Below are 19,843 nucleotides of genomic sequence, written 5' to 3' on the forward strand. Positions count from 1 at the left end.
AACATTTCCCTGCATTTTCTTTTCCCGCAGCTCAGCCTCCGTTCACCATGTGTCTGAGAGTCAAGTTCTACCCTCCTGATCCTGCTGTTCTGAGGGAGGAAATCACTCGGTGGGACTTCACACAAGTTTTTCATTCATTTATCGTCTCTTGCTGCTTTAACGACTACCGCTCACAGTTACTACTGTATGTTCACACTGACGGCGTTAGTGCTCAGTTCTGTTATTTTTATTTTTTATTTTTAGCTGTGATGTGAATGTTTTGTAGTCGTTACCCGCAGTTTAAAGTCAGGAAATCAATATTAATATTATCGGACATCCGTAGTTGTACATCTATATTTTACATTACATTATGTAACATGCCATTATCTTGTATTATTTGTAATATATTATCACGCTGTAGGGGACAGTCTACTGATGTACAGTCTGCCTCACAGAGGAGACTGTCTGTCAGCGGTAATGAGCTGAAATGTGCGGCACATGTAGTATGTACATAACAACCTGCGCACCTGGAGTAGAAGGAGGCCAAAGGTCACTGTCGGAGAGAGGAGAGGATGAAATGTGAAAGAGGAGAAGTGGGAAGGAAGAGACTATAAAAGACCGAGTGAGAGGAGGGAGTGGAGAGAGCGGAGTGTCTGGTGGTTCACAGGATAAATGATCAACCACATACTGTATGAGGCTCATTTAATGTCTCCTCTCTACTGCCCTCTAAGTGCTGCCTATTAGAGCTGGACTGTTTGTTTTCGTAGTTCACCTCAGGTTTCTAATGTCTGCTGTGTTATAAACTCTACAACCAAACTGTACGACCGTCTTCAACAGTAAATGATTAGCTAGATTTATCACAACTTAAAAAAAAAAATGTATAAAAAAAAAACCCATTTTTCCTTCAGGACCACTTAATTAACCAATGTCAAAAGTCAGTCAAGCCAAAAATGTTGTCTTTAGAGACTGCTTTAATATCAATTTAATTGACTGTTATTTGTAGAGAAATAAGTCATGGCCAAATAAAACCGGTTCAAGTGCCACATTTGGTCCCAGAGTCAGACTTTGGACATGTCTGCCCTCATTGCCCTCATTACTGTAGTATAATCACAACAATAACAATGATGATAATTAAAACTACAAGTGTCGCACTTGTCGGCATCCTGTTGTTTTATGGAGGCACTGTCTCATACCTGTGCAGCTGAGGGTGGAGGCTTCACCACAGCATTAGCAACAGCAGCAGCAGTTTTTCCTTCAGGGTATTTTTTTTTTCTTGACTTCTTTCCTGCACAACAAACCCTCATTTCAGGATAACTCAAACAGAAATATTCAAACCTGTGTCCATCGGGACTTTGAGCTCATCTGCATGTAGAGCAGTGGCCGTGGCCCTGACAGCAAGAGAAGCTCAGGAGGTACATGGCCAATATATACAGTTACAGTTACTAGACCCGTTATTCACATTATATTATGAGCTAGTGCACTAAAATATAATCAAATGGCTTACAGGGGGAAGGACTGACCCGCTCTCTGCAGTGGTGGGCTAATGAAGATTTTGATTGGAAAAATTGGATGGGATTGTAAAAAAAAAAAATACACCACCGCGTTTCTGTATCTGTCCTTTGTGGACTTTATAAAAGACGTCCAGAGACATTTTGCACGCTGTTGTTTGCTGTTAGCTTGGTGATAAAAAAACCCCAAAAAAAAAACAAAACATTCTCACTTGCACGAAAACAGAATTTACATTTGGACCTAAACCGTCTTCTCACATTTGTTTACCTTTTTCCCTTTTTTCTTTCACTTTATGGTCAAGCTAAGGCTCCTTGTCCGATTGTCAGATATGGATATTTTATCTTCTTGTCTTTGCAGATATCTCGTCTTCCTGCAGATAAAGAGAGACCTGTATCACGGTCGGCTCCTGTGCAAAACCTCGGATGCAGCCATGTTGGCTGCTTACATTCTACAAGGTAACGCATGGTGACACCTGGAAAACTGATATTTGTCCATCAAATGGATGTGTAGAGACAAACTACCTTTTACATTAAAATTAATAATATGCATAAACTGCTTGAGAATGTTTTTATTTTTTTAATAATTGAGGAATAACACAAATCAACCCAGAAAATGCCTAAAGTTAGCCAAACATTCAACATTTATCATTCAATGTTAACAAGTTTTGCTGTGTTGTACATTTTAATAGAATTAATTGTAAATTAATCTGAATGATTTTGAAATGTATTTCACAGGAATGTATGAATACGTGGTTGTCATGTACACACATTAAGCAAGAACTAGCTTGGATTCTGATTAAAATATGACCATATTCAGAGGTAATCTGTCAGAATTAAACAGTAGCCAAAACATAGCTCTGTTAGCCCTGTGCTAGTGGAAGGCTAAAACATTAATTAACTCCTGTAGTCAGTTTAGAGTGAAAAGCTAACTCGAACCTTCATTTGTTGGTACTGGAGTACCTGGAGAAATCACACACGACCGGGAAATGTACAGAAATATCAGTAGTTGAACGAAAGATATCGTTTAACTGTCAGGGAAGAAGCTAACAATTGTACAGCTAAATATCATTTTTCGCGGGCTTTGATTTGTGAGGCAGCGTCAGGCAAATGTAAAATATACTCAGGAAAGAAGTTGCATTAGTGTGGGTCTTTTATTATGTAGAATGTGAATTAGTTTTATTACTTTACCTTAATTCAAGTTCACCTTTCCCGTTTCCTCCCTTAGCTGAGATCGGTGACTACGACCCCGGAAAGCATCCTGAAGGCTACAGCTCCAAGTTCCAGTTTTTCCCTAAACACTCTGAGAGGCTGGAGCGACGGATCGCTGATATACACAAAACAGAGCTGATGTGAGCTTCGCCGCCGTAGACGTTTGTGTCACATGCACACCGACCTACAGGCCGCTTTCTTGTATAAACTGAGGAAAAATACAAAACGCACCAGTATAGGGAATATGACACACGTAAATAAAGATGTTACAGTAGGTAGTAGCTCCTCGTTAGTATAGTGGTGAGTCCCCCCGCCTGTCACGCGGGAGACCGCGGTTCAATTCCCCGACGGGGAGGTGTACTTTTTCTAATTTATTGTTCTTTCCCTTTATATTTACGGCTCCCCACTGTATGGCAACCTGTTTGGGGTGAAAAACACCTCACACAGCTCCTCGTTAGTATAGTAGTGAGTATCCCCGCCTGTCACGCGGGAGACCGGGGTTCAATTCCCCGACGGGGAGATTAACTTTTTCTAATTTATTTTTCTTTCCCTTTAAATTAACATCACCCACTGTATGGCAACCTGTTCGGGTTGAAAAAACCTCACGCAAGTCCTCGTTAGTATAGTGGTGAGTATCCCCGCCTGTCACGCGGGGGACCGGGGGTCAATTCCCCGACGGGGAGGTTTACTTTTTCTAATGTATTGTTCTTTCCCTCTATATTTACGGCTCCCCACTGTATGGCAACCTGTTCGGGGTGAAAAAACTCTCACGCAAGTCCTCGTTAGTATAGTGGTGAGTACCCCCGCCTGTCACGCGGGAGACCGGGGTTCAATTCCCCGACGGGGAGATTAACTTTTTCTAATTTATTTTTCTTTCCCTTTAAATTAACATCACCCACTGTATGGCAACCTGTTCGGGTTGAAAAAACCTCACGCAAGTCCTCGTTAGTATAGTGGTGAGTACCCCCGCCTGTCACGCGGGAGACCGGGGTTCAATTCCCCGACGGGGAGATTAACTTTTTCTAATTTATTTTTCTTTCCCTTTAAATTAACATCACCCACTGTATGGCAACCTGTTTGGGTTGAAAAACACCTCACACAGCTCCTCGTTAGTATAGTAGTGAGTATCCCCGCCTGTCACGCGGGAGACCGGGGTTCAATTCCCCGACGGGGAGGTTTACTTTTTCTAATTTATTGTTCTTTCCCTCTATATTTACGGCTCCCCACTGTATGGCAACCTGTTTGGGGTGAAAAACACCTCACACAGCTCCTCGTTAGTATAGTAGTGAGTATCCCCGCCTGTCACGCGGGAGACCGGGGTTCAATTCCCCGACGGGGAGGATATCTTTTTCTAATTTATTGTTCTTTCCCTCTATATTTACGGCTCCCCACTGTATGGCAACCTGTTCGGGTTGAAAAAACCTCACGCAAGTCCTCGTTAGTATAGTGGTGAGTACCCCCGCCTGTCACGCGGGAGACCGGGGGTCAATTCCCCGACGGGGAGGTTTACTTTTTCTAATTTATTGTTCTTTCCCTCTATATTTACGGCTCCCCACTGTATGGCAACCTGTTTGGGGTGAAAAACACCTCACACAGCTCCTCGTTAGTATAGTAGTGAGTATCCCCGCCTGTCACGCGGGAGACCGGGGTTCAATTCCCCGACGGGGAGGATATCTTTTTCTAATTTATTGTTCTTTCCCTTTATATTTACGGCTCCCCACTGTATGGCAACCTGTTCGGGGTGAAAAAACTCTCACGCAAGTCCTCGTTAGTATAGTGGTGAGTACCCCCGCCTGTCACGCGGGAGACCGGGGGTCAATTCCCCGACGGGGAGGTTTACTTTTTCTAATGTATTGTTCTTTCCCTCTATATTTACGGCTCCCCACTGTATGGCAACCTGTTTGGGTTGAAAAACCCCTCACACAGCTCCTCGTTAGTATAGTAGTGAGTATCCCCGCCTGTCACGCGGGAGACCGGGGTTCAATTCCCCGACGGGGAGATTAACTTTTTCTAATTTATTTTTCTTTCCCTTTAAATTAACATCACCCACTGTATGGCAACCTGTTGGGGTTGAAAAAATGTCTCGTAAGTCCTCGTTTGTATAGTGGTGAGTATCCCCGCCTGCCACGCGGGAGACCGGGGGTCAATTCCCCGACGGGGGGGGTTACTTTTTCTAATTTTTTGTTCTTTCCCTTTAAATTAACATCACCCACTGTATGGCAACCTGTTCGGGTTGAAAAAATGTCTCGTAAGTCCTCGTTAGTATAGTGGTCAGTATCCCCGCCTGTCACGCGGGAGACCGGGGGTCAATTCCCCGACGGGGAGGTTTACTTTTCTAATTTATTGTTCTTTCCCTTTAAATTTACGGCTCCCCACTGTATGGCAACCTGTTCGGGTTGAAAAACCCCTCACGCAAGTCCTCGTATGCTTTGTTGATCGAATTTGACAGAAAACCCCATGTCAAATTAAATACTGATAGAATGGGAACAGAATGATAAATGGCACAAAGCTCCACTGCCCACTAGCGGTTCATTGTGTCCTTACAGTACTAAAAGTCGATAATGTCTATTGCGTCATCAGATCTACAATCAGAAATACGTCATTTATACATACGGGAAATCGGAAAAAACTACCCGTAAACTGCCAGACTTTAATGTAGTTTTAGTAAGCGATTATATTTTGGGTGTTAAATCTGTAACATTAAAGATTATAAGAACTCAAACAACAATATCTTTCAGCTCCTCGTTAGTATAGTGGTGAGTATCCCCGCCTGTCACGCGGGAGACCGGGGTTCAATTCCCCGACGGGGAGACGATAATTTTTTTTTCTTCCTTTATGAGTTGTCGTATTTATCAACAATTACAAGAAGATAGCTAAAAAAAATTAGCTTCATGCTAATGGAACAAACGAGTCCAAGAGATGAAGAATTCAAATTAGCTTCCTGCTAATGGGACAAACGAGTCCAAGAGATGAAGAATTCAATCCAAAGATGGACACTGACGTTCTGTGATACTTTTTTTTCTCTCCTCAGAGGACAGACTCCAGAAACATCAGAGAGGAACTTCCTCCAGAAAGCTCAGATGTTGGAGACGTATGGTGTTGATCCTCATCCATGCAAGGTTCTTCTCTAAGCACTTTACACCCACGATTGGACATTTCAAGCGGTGGGGAAGCGTGTTCTGAATCTGTCTTACATATTTCCAGGACGTGTCTGGGAACCCAGCGTTTCTGGCCTTCACGCCGTTCGGTTTCATGGTTCTTCAGGGAAACAAGAGAGTCCACTTCCTGAAATGGTGAGTTAAAAAAAATAAATAATAAAAAAGGGAAATGTGCAACAGTGAGTTGAAGTCGGTGTTGAAACCAGACCAGACTCTCTGCCTTTGGCCTGGTTTTTCTGCTGGATTTGATGCATGTGCTCTAAATACAGGCATGTTGACACAGCATGTGCTGTACAGCTGGCTTACACAGTCACAGTCAACAAAGGCTGCACCATCTGCCTCCACCTGAGACTGGAGCTGAGGAGCAGCGTGCAGTGCACAGATGGCTGCCGGTACCAGCCACATTCACAGATATAGAAGCGAGGACAAAAGTATCACTTCCAAGAAAGTTACATAAACTTAAACTAAACACAAACTAAAGTTGGACTTCCTGTTCTAACAGCAGGGTGTCTTTAAAATAAATGAGCTGAGTCATTTTTTTCCTCTTGTGTAAAATTTCAATTTTTGTCACAAAATTTCTAAATTTCCATCTGCAATATTTCAATTATCTCATGGCCAAAATTTTAATTATTCATCTGTAAATTTTTTACATTTAATCATGTGCAATGTTTCAAAATTTCCATCTGCAATTTTTTTTTTCATGACAATTCCACTTTTTTTTCAGTATGCCGTACCGGAAAATATTTATTCTGTTTGAGAATAAATAGTCCTCTGAATTCACCAATAGGCTCCGCCCACAGAAACACTTTGTAATACAATGCTACACTGTTACATTAGTGTCTTTACCTATAACTCAGGAGGCTACCGTTTCCCTCGCATAGACAAACAGATTATATTTGTAGTGTTTACAATGGATTTGTTTGTTTGTCTTTTTGAAGCACTCAGGTTTCCCTTCGTCTTTATCCCCTGTCCACTGGGAATATTACCCATTATTGTTTTGTCAGACAAATACAGACGTCTGCGGCCGTCTGTGAGGTTTCTAAGCGGTCGTCATTAATATTTAAAGCGACTGCGGTGGGTGGTTTCCGATCGCGGCACGTCCTAACTGCTGCGGTGTCGGCTGTGCTTTGTCCTGGACAGGAACGAGGTGAGCAAGCTGAAGTTTGAAGGCAAGACCTTCCACGTATATGCAAACCAGAAGGAGGTGAGAGCGTGGATTGTTGGACTTGGAGGGAAGAAAACGTTACGTTCTTCTAAGTGTTTTGTTTAATTGTCCTGCACATTTTTATCTTCCACACGCAGGACAAAAAGATCATCCTGACGTACTTTGCGCCGACCCCTGAGGCCTGCAAGCATCTTTGGAAATGTGGGGTGGAGAACCAGGCGTTCTACAAGTGAGTGCGTGGAAGTCATGCCTGCGTTTTCTCTCCTCGACCCCAAGTTTTGAGACGGTTAAGATTCTATCGTGTAAAGGAGGCCAACTGTTCTGCTCTATTAAAACAGCATTAGTGTTAGCATTAGCATTTCAGCTGAAAATAGTTTGTCTGAAAAGTCAGACAAAAAAGAGAAAGTTGAAAAGTTTATAATTAGCTGACAGACAAAAATAGCAGATTAAGTTAGATGACAAGAGAAAATATATAGAAACATATACGTAAATAAATGCTTCTAGCTATTGCTAACAGAACTATTGTAGCCAGTCATTGTTGAATTAAATGATAATAGCGTAATTAGCCAAAAGAAAGTCGACATATTAAAATTAAAATTAATATGAACAATAAATATGACAGAAAATTAAAAGCAAAATTTACAAAAGAATTTACCCAAAATGTAGCTGTTGAAAAAATTTGAAAAAAAAAATTGTTAAAAGACCCAATATTTCCTAAAAATTGTAAATAATTTGATAATGGACCATGAAAACCCTTCAAATAATAATCTTAAATTTGATTGAATGCAGACAAAAATGACCATGAAAACCCTTTTCACGTGCCACACTCAGCCCCTGGGTCAGAGTTTGAACCTGGCTGACTTACCTCCCGGTTCTTGGTGTCCTTAAAAGCCCCTCTTCTTCTTCTTCATCCTCCTCTTCTTCCTCTCCTCCTTCCCTCTGCCTCGTTTGTCAGCGGGGGAATGAGGCGGGCGCTGCTTCCTGACCTTTAATGAATGAGTGTTTTCTGGCACGCGACCGCAGCCTCTTCTCTGCTCCTTCTGAGAAATGGCACTGCTGTCTGCTCCGTGAATTATAGTAGCACCTCCTCCTCTGCTCTCTCTGCTCCATGGAAGGTGATTAAAAAAAATGAAAAAAAAAAAAAAACCCAAACAACTAAAGAGGCAGAGTGAGATCAGAGCGGCGCGGTAATGATGGAGTGAACAGATGGAGTTAGAAGAGACAGAAGGACACGAGCCTGACAGGAGTCTGAGCCTGTGAGGAATTCAAACCATCGCCTCATACTTTTGGCTCATTTGTCATCAAATTTGATTTTTTTTTTTTTTTGGGGAAATGATGACTCCTGTTTATCCAGTCCCTAAAACTGCATTCCCACTGTGGACAAATCTGACCCATGTCCAGGTGTCGAAATGACCTCAGTCTTCCGCTCATTATCAATCAGGAGTTTGCTCTAAAAAAGGAGAAAAAGAACACGTGGTAGAACAACGTCATGCGTGAAATCATACATGAAATCCTTGAAAAGCAACAATAAAAGCATTAAACATTGATGTCAGCCCGACTCTGGCAGCATAAACACGCTGAATACTGCATGTCGCCGCGCCTCTGGCATGAAGAACGCACATGAATATTTGAGGTGGAGGGATTTTGATACCGATTATGTTGATATTATTCAGAAAATACTGCAGTAATATATGGATGTACTGCATCTTTGAAACGCTGAATTTGTAAAATGCAGGAAGAGAAATATAAAAAATATTTATATATTCTGGAGTCTGAAGTGGTCTGCAGTGTCCTAATGTGTTTTACTTTGCTTTACATTCAGAACAATTTGATTATATCTGTCTTTATTTCTGCTGATAATCATGTTGTTTGACATTTGTCCACTAGAGGACATCTTACTTAGTGGTGTTAATCCGCAGATTACATAGTGTGTAATGAATTAAAAACGATACATTCACTGTCGTCGGGCAGACCAGCCTGTCCAGATTCCTCTGTGTGTATTTTCCAATACGACTGTACGTTTGTTTTCCAGGATGGAGAAGTCGAGCCAGGTGCGAACGGTGTCCAGCAGCAACCTGTTCTTCAAGGGCAGTCGTTTCCGGTACAGGTATAGAACATGAGTGGTCAGTGGGGCTCCTGACAGGGAGGGGGGAGGAGAGGGGAGGAGGTGAGAGAGAGAGAGAGAGAGAAACAGAGGTTTTCCCAGAGGACGTGTCGTTCTCACCTTTTGTCCTGGAACATCTGTCCACGTCCACCCTGAGGACGGAGCTCACACGTCATCAGACAGAGGACGCAGTGAAGGGGACGGAGCTCAGTGTTACCTTACAGGCATAAAAAACAACAAACAACAACACTGAACAAAAATAACAGCACTACGAGCCAATCAGGTGACCAAACCAGTAGTCTCTACCTAAAGTTGATATCTGCGACCCCTAGGTGGTCCACAGAGGTACTGCAGGATGGTCTAAATAATATTTCTTTCCAACATTTATTATTTTTTAATTATTATTTTGTTGAAAATAAAAATGAGAATATATGAACATATATGAATGTATTAGCATTAGGCTCTATTAATCACAGTTTTATACAAATATATAGCAGGGTTTCCATCCAACCAACCAACAGTTTGGGGGCTATTCACAGTTTTATACAAATATATAGCAGTACTTCCATCCAACCAACCAACAGTTTGGGGAAAGAAATGCAATAAAGTTGAACTTTGCTGGGCTGAAGAAAAAAGAAGAAAGACTAAAAAAGAGTCGAAGAAAAAAAAACACGACATTTAACAATTAGCTGAACAGAGTGAAAAAGCAGGGACAGATGTGCAGCAGGTTAGGGTGATAAAGAATCATGATAGATCTGTACTAGAATGTAGTGTATGCATGGAGGTATAGTGGTATTTTATGATGAGAAAAAAATGGAAGATTGCCAGTTAAACTAGAATTTTTTACAAACTGTCCCTTTAAGTAACTTTCAATTTCAGTTGAAAAAAAAAACCAAACATCTGGAGAATTTAATTTCAAAGCCCAGTCAGTTAAATGCCAGGTTGACTCTGAAAGGTCACGTCTTTGTGTAATTCACTTACACAACAGTGAACTGAGTGTTTAATCCAATCACAGTGTTTCATGTACTGCACTCGATGCAGTGACTGACGCTGCTGCTGCTTCATCACCGTGTGTGTGTGTGTGTGTGTGTGTGTGTGTGTGTGGAAACTGACACCAAGCATCTGTCTCTCTGCTTCAAAACAGTGGACGAGTGGCAAAGGAGGTGATGGAGCAGAGCGCCAAAATCAAACGAGAACCTCCAGAAATACACAGGTACCAGAGGTTTGACTGCAGAGAAACCTCAGAATACTCTCTCTCTCGAGTATCTCTGAGTTTACTCTACTTCATTAAGTACTGTGAAAGCCCCGTCCCCCGGCCCCCAGGGTAGATAGGGTTCCATCTGTTGGTGCGCTGGTGTTTGACCGTTTCCTGTCCATTTGTCTCTGCAGAGCTGGGATGGTGCCCAGCAGAAGTTGTCCATCCATCACCCACGGTCCTCGTCTCAGCAGTGTACCGCGGACACGTCGGAGAGCGGTGCATATATCAATCATTGAGGGTAAGAACGGAGCTTCTACCCCACTCCGAGGGTCGGGGGTTGTTTTTGCTGCTGCTTAAAAGGATATTCAGTCGTCAAGTGACGACGTTGACAATTGGTTGATGAGTTTAACGGTGCAACTCAATGATGAGAGCAACGTATCACTTACAGCAAGGACCCCCAATACCCCCCCCGCATCCACAGATTGGTACTGGGCCACACAGAAAGAATGAATAATTCATTCATTTAATGAGAATCCGTTTATTTTCTTGATCTAAAGATAAAGATATTTCTGTGATTTTTCCAATTCATACATCTTTCGTGCTCCGATACTCTCAGAGTAAAGTCTAAAAGATGATTTATCTGAAATATTTACCGATCTTTAACAATCCTGCCATCACTGGTTTGACCAATCAGGGCTGAGAAGGTAGTCCGTCGACTGATCGATGTTCGTTGTCATGTCCTAGAAAGTCAACAACAGGACAACACGGAGACAGCAACTATTCAGCTTGACAACTGTTTTTAAAATTAAATTAAATTAAAATTAATTTTTTAAAATATATTTGTACCGTAAACTTCTAATCAACAATTTTACCAGTGTCGGATTAATACAGTAAAATTCAGTAAAATTTCAAAAATGTGTTTTGATTTCGCTCTACAGATCACAGCATTTCATGAAGCTGAAAAAGTTAAAAATTTAAAAATTAAATATTTTGACCACACGAGGAGCTAATATCTTTATCTATCTTCGACTTTTCACTAAGGAGATCAACTTTCCATTGTCCCTTCATTAGCGTTAGTCCAGAGCAAAGTGGTTTGGCTCAGTTTTTACGCCGTCTCACCGTGATGAAACCCAACCTCCCACTGGGACCTGGTGTGTTACCAAACCAGGAACCGTCTGCAGGGGAGGCAGGAACTCACTGCTAATGCAACTCTTTGCTGCTTGTAATAATATTTTTTTATGTCTCACACACACTGAGTAACTGGAGCCTCCAACTTTGCTCCCATTGGTCGGACAGGTCGCAGGTGTGTGCGTCACTCACCCTGCTCCACTTTAATGCTTGTTTGAAAGCTGTGCTAACGCTGAGGCAGCTAACGGGTAAATATTCCACCCACCTGCAGAATCCTGCACGAACACAGGGGGGCCTCAGCGCCCCCAGCTCTCAAGTTCACACTCTGAACTCTTTGAAGCAGTTGATGAACAGACGTCAATAGAAGTGTCTGTGTGGACGCTGAGGGTGTTTCACTTTGAGGTCAAGACAAGCATACCAGCTCTACACCCCCCCACCCCACAGCGCCCCCCCTCCCTGTGTGTGAGTGTGCTGACTGAGTGCCTTACAGCGGTATTAATACCTCTGGCTGAAAATAGCCAGGATCTTCTACTCCATGTATGTCTTTGGCCTGGGTGGGGCAAAACCAGGCCAGAGCAAAGCCACCGTTTCACCCCACACTCCAACGGTTACCCACACAAACAACAACCGTGGCCTGGACTCCGGGACAGGGACCATAACAGCAGGATTACCACGTGAATGCCGCAGCCATGGTCAAGTGTCTGATCCGCATCACCACCCGGGTGAACGTCCACCTGCGCATGATTAACCACTGCTACCGGGACGTGAAGGTTCGCGTGTTGAGCCTGGGGCCTCGTATGCTGGGCAAGGCCCTGGGCGTCCTGCCCCTGTACCCTGCCCTGATGGGGCAGCAGGAGTCTGCCAGCACCACCCCCCTCACTGGCAGCCCCCTGCCTTTCGTACAGCCGAGCAAACCTCCAGGTAAAGTCACAACAACACCGCCGCCACGGTGTGACTGACAGGCTGGGTGAAGAGTTACTGTAGGGAGGGGTGACAGCACCCCCCTCAGGTGGTCTTTGTCATCTGGATATAGGAACCAATTATTTATCATCTACTGGTTTGTTTAACGTTGTTTGACTCTTGTGTGTCCAAAGTCTGGTCCTGGGGACAGTCGTGACGGTCCATGTAATATGTAGTAAAATATCTTGGGTTTTTATGATGGTATTTTAAATAAAGTCCAGTTTTAGTAGTTTTTTTTAATCAAAATGTGTAACTATTTTTATGCTAACATTAGGCTATTACTAAGCTAACGATTCATTTAGCGCTCTCTCCTTGCTCTATTAGCCGTTTAAGTTATCCGTGGAGCTAATAATGCTTAGCTACTAATCAACAAAATATTGTAAAATGCAATTTTTTTTATTTTCACGTCACTTTCTGTTCAGAAAATATGGAAAACAGGTTAGTGCGGCCCATTAGTCGTTACGTAAACAATGCTATTAGCTGCATAGATGTGTGCGACATATTTTGTCGTTGTTAGCGTTAGAGAAGCAGCCGTTGTCCAACGTACAGTTTTACATTATTGGCATTAGAATCTTTAATGTCAGAATGCAGGATTCTGGGAATCCTTTCTGTTAATACTCATCAACGAAACGTCCAGTTACCAGTTCACGGCCAGATCTTTTAGATGTGTTTAAACAACATGAAAACATTAGCGTAAAGTACGGTGGTTTCCTGTAATAAAGACAAATCTGTCTGCTGTGTCTCAGTATCATTCTGAAGCTAAGGACAGTCTCATCGTCTGTGACCACCATCGGCTTCGTTGTACAGTCAAACCAACGTCTTCTGGGATCTAATTTCGAGATGGGCCACGATTGGCTGTCTAAAGATACCGTCTTCATTAACAGTATTATAAATACCCAACGGATCTTCAAGGACTGGTCGTCAGAGAAGTTCCAGGGTTATCGGTTCCTTAGTGATTTTTTTTTTCCCCTCCAGGGATGATGAGGCGTCAGGTCAGGGCTCATGTACCCTCCACCTCCTCGGTCCACTTAACTGTGGGAACGACCCGGTCAGGTTTCAGCTGAGTCAGAGACGACAAGTCTGTGACTCTTCTGGTCGGTCATCAAAAAAGACCGACGGATATCCGTCCATTAACATGTCTGTCCTCTTCTGTGTCCCCTCTTCTCTCCAAGGTTTGGAGTCCTTGCGAGACAGTGCCCACTCTACGCCGGTGCGTTCAGTGTCCCACAGCGACTCGTTCATGCCACGCTCCCGGAGCCAGGCCACAGACTCCAGCGACGGAGTGGCGGTCCTCTCCGACGAGTCCTACAGCCCCTCCGACAGCGTCATGCCCACCCCAGTGGCTGAACACTCCATGGAGCTGGCCACCGCGCGCCACGTCAACGGAGCACCCTGCAGCATCGAGGAGGAGAAGGAGTCCGAGGCCGGGACACCCATGTACGGGGAGTCGGGTGACTTTAGTGCGGATGTCAAATCTGGCCCGGAGGCTGCGGCGGGGGATTCGGCCCTGAGTGAAGTGGAGCAGGTGAACAAGTTTGTCCTGAGCGTCCTGCGTCTGCTCCTGGTCACCATTGGACTTCTGTTTGTCCTGCTCCTGCTCCTCATCATCCTCACCGAGTCGGACCTTGACATAGCATTTTTGCGAGATATCCGACAGACCCCAGAATTTGAACAGTTCCATTATGAATACTTTTGCCCTCTCAGGCGATGGTTCGCCTGCAAACTACGCTGGATTGGAGAGCTGCTCATTAAGCCAGAATGAGGCTGCAGTGTTGCTAAACCCATTTTAGGAGGAGGGTTTGGGGGTTTAGGGAGGCGGGGGGGGTACTACTGAGTGACGGAGGGCAGACTCATCTCAATCATGAAACCCTGCTCCCACCATCGTCCTCCAGGAGACAAACAGCTTGGACCAGAATCTCCAAACGTCCACGTCTTCACTCAACCCCCGGCAATTCTACTTTTTTTTTTTTTTTTTTCTACAAGTGCAGTAAACGTATCTGCTGTTTTTGTTTCAGGTCATTTCAGGTATTTTATTTTTCCAGATAAAACAAAGGAAAAAAAAAATAGGTCAAACTGAAATGGAGAATTTTGAAGAGCTTCTTTCTCGAGAACGAGCGATAGAGGATCTGCCTTCAGTTTCTTTTCTTTTTTTTAAAATTTATTTTCTTTAAACATGCAGTATATATTTAGGTTTTTATGTTTTAAGAAAAGCAGAAGAGATGAATACCAGGAAACTAAGAAAGTCGTCGTGACAAGATGGAAATGAGGAAGTTTGTATTTTGATTATTTATCCTGTTCAGGAGGACAAGAAGAAGAAAATGATTAGAAATCACACTGGACGCCTGGAAAAACCGGGAATCGATGAATTTGTTACCAAATGCCTTTTTGAAGAGAATATCAACGACTTTGGGTTTTGTGGAATGTTGTAAGATCCGAGTTACACTTAAAATAAACTCTGGTCAAGAAAAACAAAAGTGTTTCCCTAAGGTTTGACAAGGTAAATAAAAAGCAGTAACAATAGTGTTATAACGTGGTTTAGTCGTGTTCACTAAGAACAACCAGACACTGTTAGTTGATAGAATAAGCCTGTGATGTTGATATGGTTTTGAAAAAAATGAAGGAGTATTTTCAATGTGCTCTTCACATCAGTCTTTTTTTCTTTTTTTTTTCAAACTCACCAATCGCTAAGCCCCGACGTTTTTGTACAGCTTTAAAATACAAACTGTGCCCTATGAAAATCTAGACAAGAAAAAGCAAAGCAAGACAAAAGACAGGAATGTTGGAGGACCAACAGCAGCCTCTGCTGGCTGGTTTGTGTCAGTGTACAATAGCGGTGACCCGCGATAAAAATCAGTGAAACATAAACAGATTCAATGACGTTTTCAGAATGGCCAAGTTAAAACTAAAGCTAAAGGGTCACGAAACAAAAGTGAACCACAGCGCCACCAACTGGCAGGTAAGAGAAACCATTCTTTTTAGGCACAACTTTTTATACAACAGCAACTCACTGGTTAAGAAGTCAGGCCCCAAAAACGACATTGGCAGGTAAGAAAAAACGTTATTTTTAGGCACAACGTTTAAAACCACATCAACTCAGTGGTTAAGAAGTCAGGCCCCAAAAACGCAGAATTCTTTATTAGGAACTAACTAGTTAGCCTTGTTCGTTAAATGTGATTGGTCAGTCCGTACTCTGGAGGAGGGGTCTTAGCGATTGCTTGCTTGTGTAATCAGCATATTTTCATCAAGTTGAAATTCAATGAATTTCATACTTTTTTTTTTTTGGTTAAAAAGTTAAGTTTGTTTCGTTTTTCTGACGACAGGCTGATTTACTTGGTTTATTTATGCTATAATATTAATATTAAAATAAGAGCTACTATGTACTTTTTGTACAAATAATATATATATATATACATTGACAGGTTTTCCATGTATATTTTAACAGAGGTAAAAAAATGTTATTTTGTTATTGAAGATTAAATTATAATTTTTTTAGCACTGTGTTTCCAGTCAGGTTCAAGGAATTCATGGAAGTGACGAAGGTTTTTTAATTATTATTATTTTTATTTAAGACAGATCATCGCCCAACTAGCAGACACAGTACGGTCGTGTGATTGTTTCTTAACAAATACTCAATAATCCAAACATAAATTATACAATTATCACTTGCATTACTTGAATTTGTGTTCGTGAGCCTGAATATTACGACTAAAACGGTGTAATTTATTCAAGTACATTTTAAATGTATCGACTTTAGCTGGGATTTACTTTAAAAAAAGAAAACATCAAAATCACTGTCAGACTTTTTTTTTTTTAATTTAAAATAACATTTCCCAACTTTCAGTTGAATAAGCGACAGTTAGAGGAGGAAATAATTGTTGTAATGTTTCACTTTAGGTTTTTATTACAAGCAAAAATAAAGCTTTCTTTTTTCAACAAAAAGACAATGTTTAAAGATAGTACCTGCCTTTTTATTGGTTGTTTTAGGCTCCACTATTTCTGGAAAAAAAAAATATTTTTTTTGCATTGTGTGTTCCATCTCCTGCTCCAAGGTCGGGTGTTTTAAGTTTTAGTGCGAGTTTTTGTGAGGAGAAATGGAAACAAATTACGAGATTACGTTTGGAGAAGAAAACGTACAGGTGGTGTTTTTGATGGAAATAAACTGCAAAGACGCAGCAAAGAAAGTTGAAAGGCCGTGATAAATAAAAGGAAAACGGTAAATAGAGCAGGAGGAAATGAGGCGTTCAGGTGATGTTTGTGTTTTTTATACGCTGAACTAAAGACATTTGGTGACTTTTGGTTCTACTGGCTGTACTGGTACTGTCACAGATTCGGTTTGATTTATTTTTGTTCTACCGAGTTGGACTTTAAGGCGCACCACACACGCAGCTGCAAAAAATCAATGACCAATGACAGACAAGAAAAGTTGCCGGTGGAACCAGATTTTTTTTTTTTTGGTTCCATAATAAAGCTCTGGCATGGGGGCCAAAACTAGCACAAACACTAATAGGAACATGATCTAAATTTAACGAATAAAAATGATCGCCGTAGAGTTTTTTTTTTTTCAATTTGGTTGCTATGGCAATGCGATCAATAATAGCAATAATGACACTTTTTCGCAACTGCCCTACTTTTCAAATACTACAAAAAAACAAACAAACTGGGTTTTCAGGTGCCCTACAGAAACTTTTTTTTTTTGTGGCTCACAAAAAAACAAGCTTTTAACTACAGAAACTTTTTTTTTTGGTGCTCAGAAAAAAAAAACACAAGATTTTAACAAGCAATCTTCGGATTTCAACCACGCCACGGGCTGTCCCAGAAAAAGAAATAATAAAAAATTACAAAATAGAATTTAAATAGTTGTTGTAGAGCCTTGTGGTCCAGACAACAAATATATTCCTCCAAAGCAGTTCCAACAAGTCCAGCTAAGGATTGACCAAACAGTTCCAGTCACAAGTCAACACCGTGGCCACAGAAAAGTACCGAGCTGATCCAGAACTCTCGTCCTAGTTTTTCTTAATTATATATATTTTTTTCCAATCAGCAGCAGATGCAGAAATAAAGCACATTTCTTCTGACGAGGTCGAGACAGAGAAGACAGGTCGACTATTCACTGTTTGTGTCTTACCGTCCTTTCATACATATATTTTTTTACTTCATAAATGACACACAGTCCATCAGGAGAGGCTGCTGTGTCATTATTCAACGCTGACGTTCAAACATTTCTCAGCACGGTGTAGCCTCAGTGGTCTCTCCGAACAGGCACCGACAATAAAAAAAAAAAAAAAAAAAGAGGCAGCAACTTTCACGGACCTATAATCTGCTGTAACGGCAACAATATGTGGTTTATAAAAGTCGCGTTAAAAATCCGTAAAAAATGACGAATGATTTCCGGAGAACTGCGACATCACTGTGGTTCTTTAAAGGTCACTTAAAAGTGGGTTTTGATGATGGGAGATTTTTTTTTGTTTTTTTTTCCTGTCATGAACTCCGTCTGCGTGGATGTTCTGCTGCCGTTTACGTCATGTCTGGATCCCACCTGACGTGGGTTCAGATGCTGTAACTCGACTCCACCGCGGTGCGTCAGGTGGAGGAGGAAAATGTATTTATTTGTCTGAATTTATCCAAACTGTGGCAAATCCTCCAGTACATTTTTATTACAGTGGATGTGTCATCTTTATATTTATATATATTTATATATATGTTACTGTTCTGTTCATAATGGCTGTTGGCTACAGTTATTGTGAAGAGGTCTAGAACTACTTTTTTTATTTTTAACTCCATGTATAATTTCGGTATGGTCTGTATTATTACACGGACGTTGGATGATGCATGTGGTTTTGGGGGATCTGTGATGTCATCAGTGTAAAGTTACCTGTAACAGGTTTGTACCACAGCCTGATAGAAACAACGTAACATGACATAAAGTGTACGCCTTCAACCATTACGTTTTATACGAATATATGTATGTATATATGTGTATATATCTATGTGTGTATGTATATTTATGTTTATATCGTTAACACACATATACACTCATATATACACATACATATTTATACATAGATATATATATATATAAATATACACATATATCCCTGTGCCAAATCCTGCTCTTGTTCGGTCCGATCCATTCCAAACTCATTTGTACTGCAGTACATTGACCTTCTGTACACGTCAGTATGACAGTAATAAGAGTTTTTCTCCAATTGTCCCCCCCTTGGTAACTGGTGCCATGAACTAAAACTATTCAAACGTAAATAAACACTGAATAAAAAAAACATTGTGATACGACTTCCTGCGTTCGTTTGTGAAGGAACACAAACCAGTAAAAACCTTCAAATGTCAGAGAAGCCATTAAAATTAAGGTTTAGTTTTAGTTTAATGTAGAAAAACAAAAGTAGCTGCTGAAAAGTTCTGGACAAACACAGACAAACGAACACAGACGAATTACAATTTACAATTACACCCCAGGCTGTTCCCGGAAACGAGTGCGTGAACAGTTCTACCTCACGTGTGAGAAGGCGGGCTTCAGGAAAGGTCGGTTATTGTTCTGAGGGATCGGTGCACTCATGAGCCCCGGTCTCCTGACTCCCGCATCACCTGCAGCTGAACCTCTGGATCCGCGCCCCGCGGCTTTAGAACCACCCCTGGAGCCGGAGGACGACCATGACTTGTTGCCGTTGTAGCCTTGTCTGTAAACACGGAATCACAGAACGATGTAAAAAAAACAAAACAACAACAACAAAAAAACCCAAAACAGTTTCAGCCTCCTGCTGGATGAATTTACCCTTTTCTTTTCTTGGAGTAGTTAAAGAACGGGGCTTTCTTCCTCTTCTGGCCCTGGCCCTGTTCTCTCTGGTCCCTGAAGTAGGAGGACGCGTCTGCGTCTTCCTCATCATCGTCATAATCTATATTGGCGCGTCCTCGCGTCGTGTCTATCCAGCCGTCGCCGTCCGGCTTCTCTTCTAAGATTTAAAAAAATATATAAATAAATATAAAACTCTAACAGAAACAGGATAACAACGTCTTAAAACAAATAGACACATATAAACAAAAACAGCTCAAAGTTAGAACATATTGTGATTTATATATATTATTACTCAAATATATTTTTATAGTTAATAACTTTACTTTTACTATTTTATTTCTATTATTATTTCATATTGTTTTTATTGAGTAACTGGTAAAATACTCAATACTGACCAAATAAACGTGATTATTAAAAATACGAAGTTGCAAGTAAGGCGGACAAATTAAAACACCTAATTCAAGAAATGTTTTAAGTTAAGGAGAAGGAAAAAAAAAGAAAAAAAGAGGTCCACTAATGCATTGTTTCCCAAAGACTGGGTCACGACCCTCAGGTGGGTCCCAAGAAATTATTTTTTGGGTCGTCTCGCATCATGTTTCTCAGGAGTTTACGAATAACGTCTATTG

The 19,843-nt window shown here is 41.5% G+C and overlaps 2 protein-coding genes, 1 long non-coding RNA gene and 13 other non-coding genes across 20 annotated transcripts in view; 14 read left to right on the forward strand and 2 right to left on the reverse strand.

The window, feature by feature from the left end:
• The window catches only part of LOC103379439 (uncharacterized), a 37,066-nt gene extending 33,990 nt beyond the window's left edge, over positions 1-3,076 (reverse strand). For 2 of the 3 annotated variants that reach the window (XR_003049865.1, XR_003049864.1), the window contains exons 1-3: positions 2,676-2,811; positions 1,756-1,858; positions 1,173-1,264 (exon numbers count right to left, since the gene is read on the reverse strand). This is a non-coding gene — a long non-coding RNA (uncharacterized LOC103379439). Of the gene's footprint in view, positions 1-1,172; positions 1,265-1,755; positions 1,859-2,675; positions 2,812-2,927 lie in introns of those variants that run through there. The other variant, XR_003049863.1, reaches the window with a different exon arrangement.
• frmd5a (FERM domain containing 5a) overlaps positions 1-15,274 on the forward strand; it is a 42,463-nt gene extending 27,189 nt beyond the window's left edge. Inside the window, exons 4-14 of one of the 3 annotated variants that reach the window (XM_025056155.1) lie at positions 31-109; positions 1,846-1,943; positions 2,713-2,836; positions 5,728-5,815; positions 5,901-5,989; positions 6,995-7,058; positions 7,157-7,248; positions 9,052-9,120; positions 10,268-10,336; positions 10,513-10,619; positions 13,582-15,274. In XM_025056155.1, the coding sequence (XP_024911923.1) occupies positions 31-109; positions 1,846-1,943; positions 2,713-2,836; positions 5,728-5,815; positions 5,901-5,989; positions 6,995-7,058; positions 7,157-7,248; positions 9,052-9,120; positions 10,268-10,336; positions 10,513-10,619; positions 13,582-14,171 (1,469 nt within the window). In that variant the 3' untranslated portion in view covers positions 14,172-15,274. Of the gene's footprint in view, positions 1-30; positions 110-1,845; positions 1,944-2,712; positions 2,837-5,727; positions 5,816-5,900; positions 5,990-6,994; positions 7,059-7,156; positions 7,249-9,051; positions 9,127-10,267; positions 10,337-10,512; positions 10,620-13,581 lie in introns of all 3 variants that reach the window. The other 2 variants (XM_017032925.2, XM_008310985.3) reach the window with 2 other exon arrangements.
• trnad-guc (transfer RNA aspartic acid (anticodon GUC)) lies at positions 2,980-3,051 on the forward strand. Its single transcript has one exon. It is a non-coding gene; the product is annotated as a tRNA-Asp (tRNA).
• On the forward strand, positions 3,145-3,216 carry trnad-guc (transfer RNA aspartic acid (anticodon GUC)). Its single transcript has one exon. It is a non-coding gene; the product is annotated as a tRNA-Asp (tRNA).
• Positions 3,308-3,379, forward strand: trnad-guc (transfer RNA aspartic acid (anticodon GUC)). Its single transcript has one exon. It is a non-coding gene; the product is annotated as a tRNA-Asp (tRNA).
• trnad-guc (transfer RNA aspartic acid (anticodon GUC)) lies at positions 3,473-3,544 on the forward strand. The gene has a single exon. It is a non-coding gene; the product is annotated as a tRNA-Asp (tRNA).
• On the forward strand, positions 3,636-3,707 carry trnad-guc (transfer RNA aspartic acid (anticodon GUC)). Its single transcript has one exon. It is a non-coding gene; the product is annotated as a tRNA-Asp (tRNA).
• On the forward strand, positions 3,800-3,871 carry trnad-guc (transfer RNA aspartic acid (anticodon GUC)). Its single transcript has one exon. It is a non-coding gene; the product is annotated as a tRNA-Asp (tRNA).
• Positions 3,965-4,036, forward strand: trnad-guc (transfer RNA aspartic acid (anticodon GUC)). The gene has a single exon. It is a non-coding gene; the product is annotated as a tRNA-Asp (tRNA).
• trnad-guc (transfer RNA aspartic acid (anticodon GUC)) lies at positions 4,129-4,200 on the forward strand. Its single transcript has one exon. It is a non-coding gene; the product is annotated as a tRNA-Asp (tRNA).
• On the forward strand, positions 4,294-4,365 carry trnad-guc (transfer RNA aspartic acid (anticodon GUC)). The gene has a single exon. It is a non-coding gene; the product is annotated as a tRNA-Asp (tRNA).
• trnad-guc (transfer RNA aspartic acid (anticodon GUC)) lies at positions 4,459-4,530 on the forward strand. Its single transcript has one exon. It is a non-coding gene; the product is annotated as a tRNA-Asp (tRNA).
• On the forward strand, positions 4,624-4,695 carry trnad-guc (transfer RNA aspartic acid (anticodon GUC)). The gene has a single exon. It is a non-coding gene; the product is annotated as a tRNA-Asp (tRNA).
• Positions 4,950-5,021, forward strand: trnad-guc (transfer RNA aspartic acid (anticodon GUC)). The gene has a single exon. It is a non-coding gene; the product is annotated as a tRNA-Asp (tRNA).
• On the forward strand, positions 5,436-5,507 carry trnad-guc (transfer RNA aspartic acid (anticodon GUC)). The gene has a single exon. It is a non-coding gene; the product is annotated as a tRNA-Asp (tRNA).
• Positions 15,275-18,583: 3,309 nt separating the features above from the next.
• The window catches only part of blm (BLM RecQ like helicase), an 8,040-nt gene continuing 6,780 nt past the window's right edge, over positions 18,584-19,843 (reverse strand). Inside the window, exons 21-22 of the mRNA XM_025056415.1 lie at positions 19,197-19,374; positions 18,584-19,101 (exon numbers count right to left, since the gene is read on the reverse strand). Coding sequence (XP_024912183.1) covers positions 18,912-19,101; positions 19,197-19,374 — 368 coding nt within the window. The 3' untranslated portion in view covers positions 18,584-18,911. The remainder of the gene's footprint in view (positions 19,102-19,196; positions 19,375-19,843) is intronic.

This window comes from Cynoglossus semilaevis, chromosome 6 (assembly GCF_000523025.1).
Source record: "Cynoglossus semilaevis isolate Cse_v1.0 chromosome 6, Cse_v1.0, whole genome shotgun sequence".
NCBI lineage: Eukaryota > Metazoa > Chordata > Actinopteri > Pleuronectiformes > Cynoglossidae > Cynoglossus > Cynoglossus semilaevis.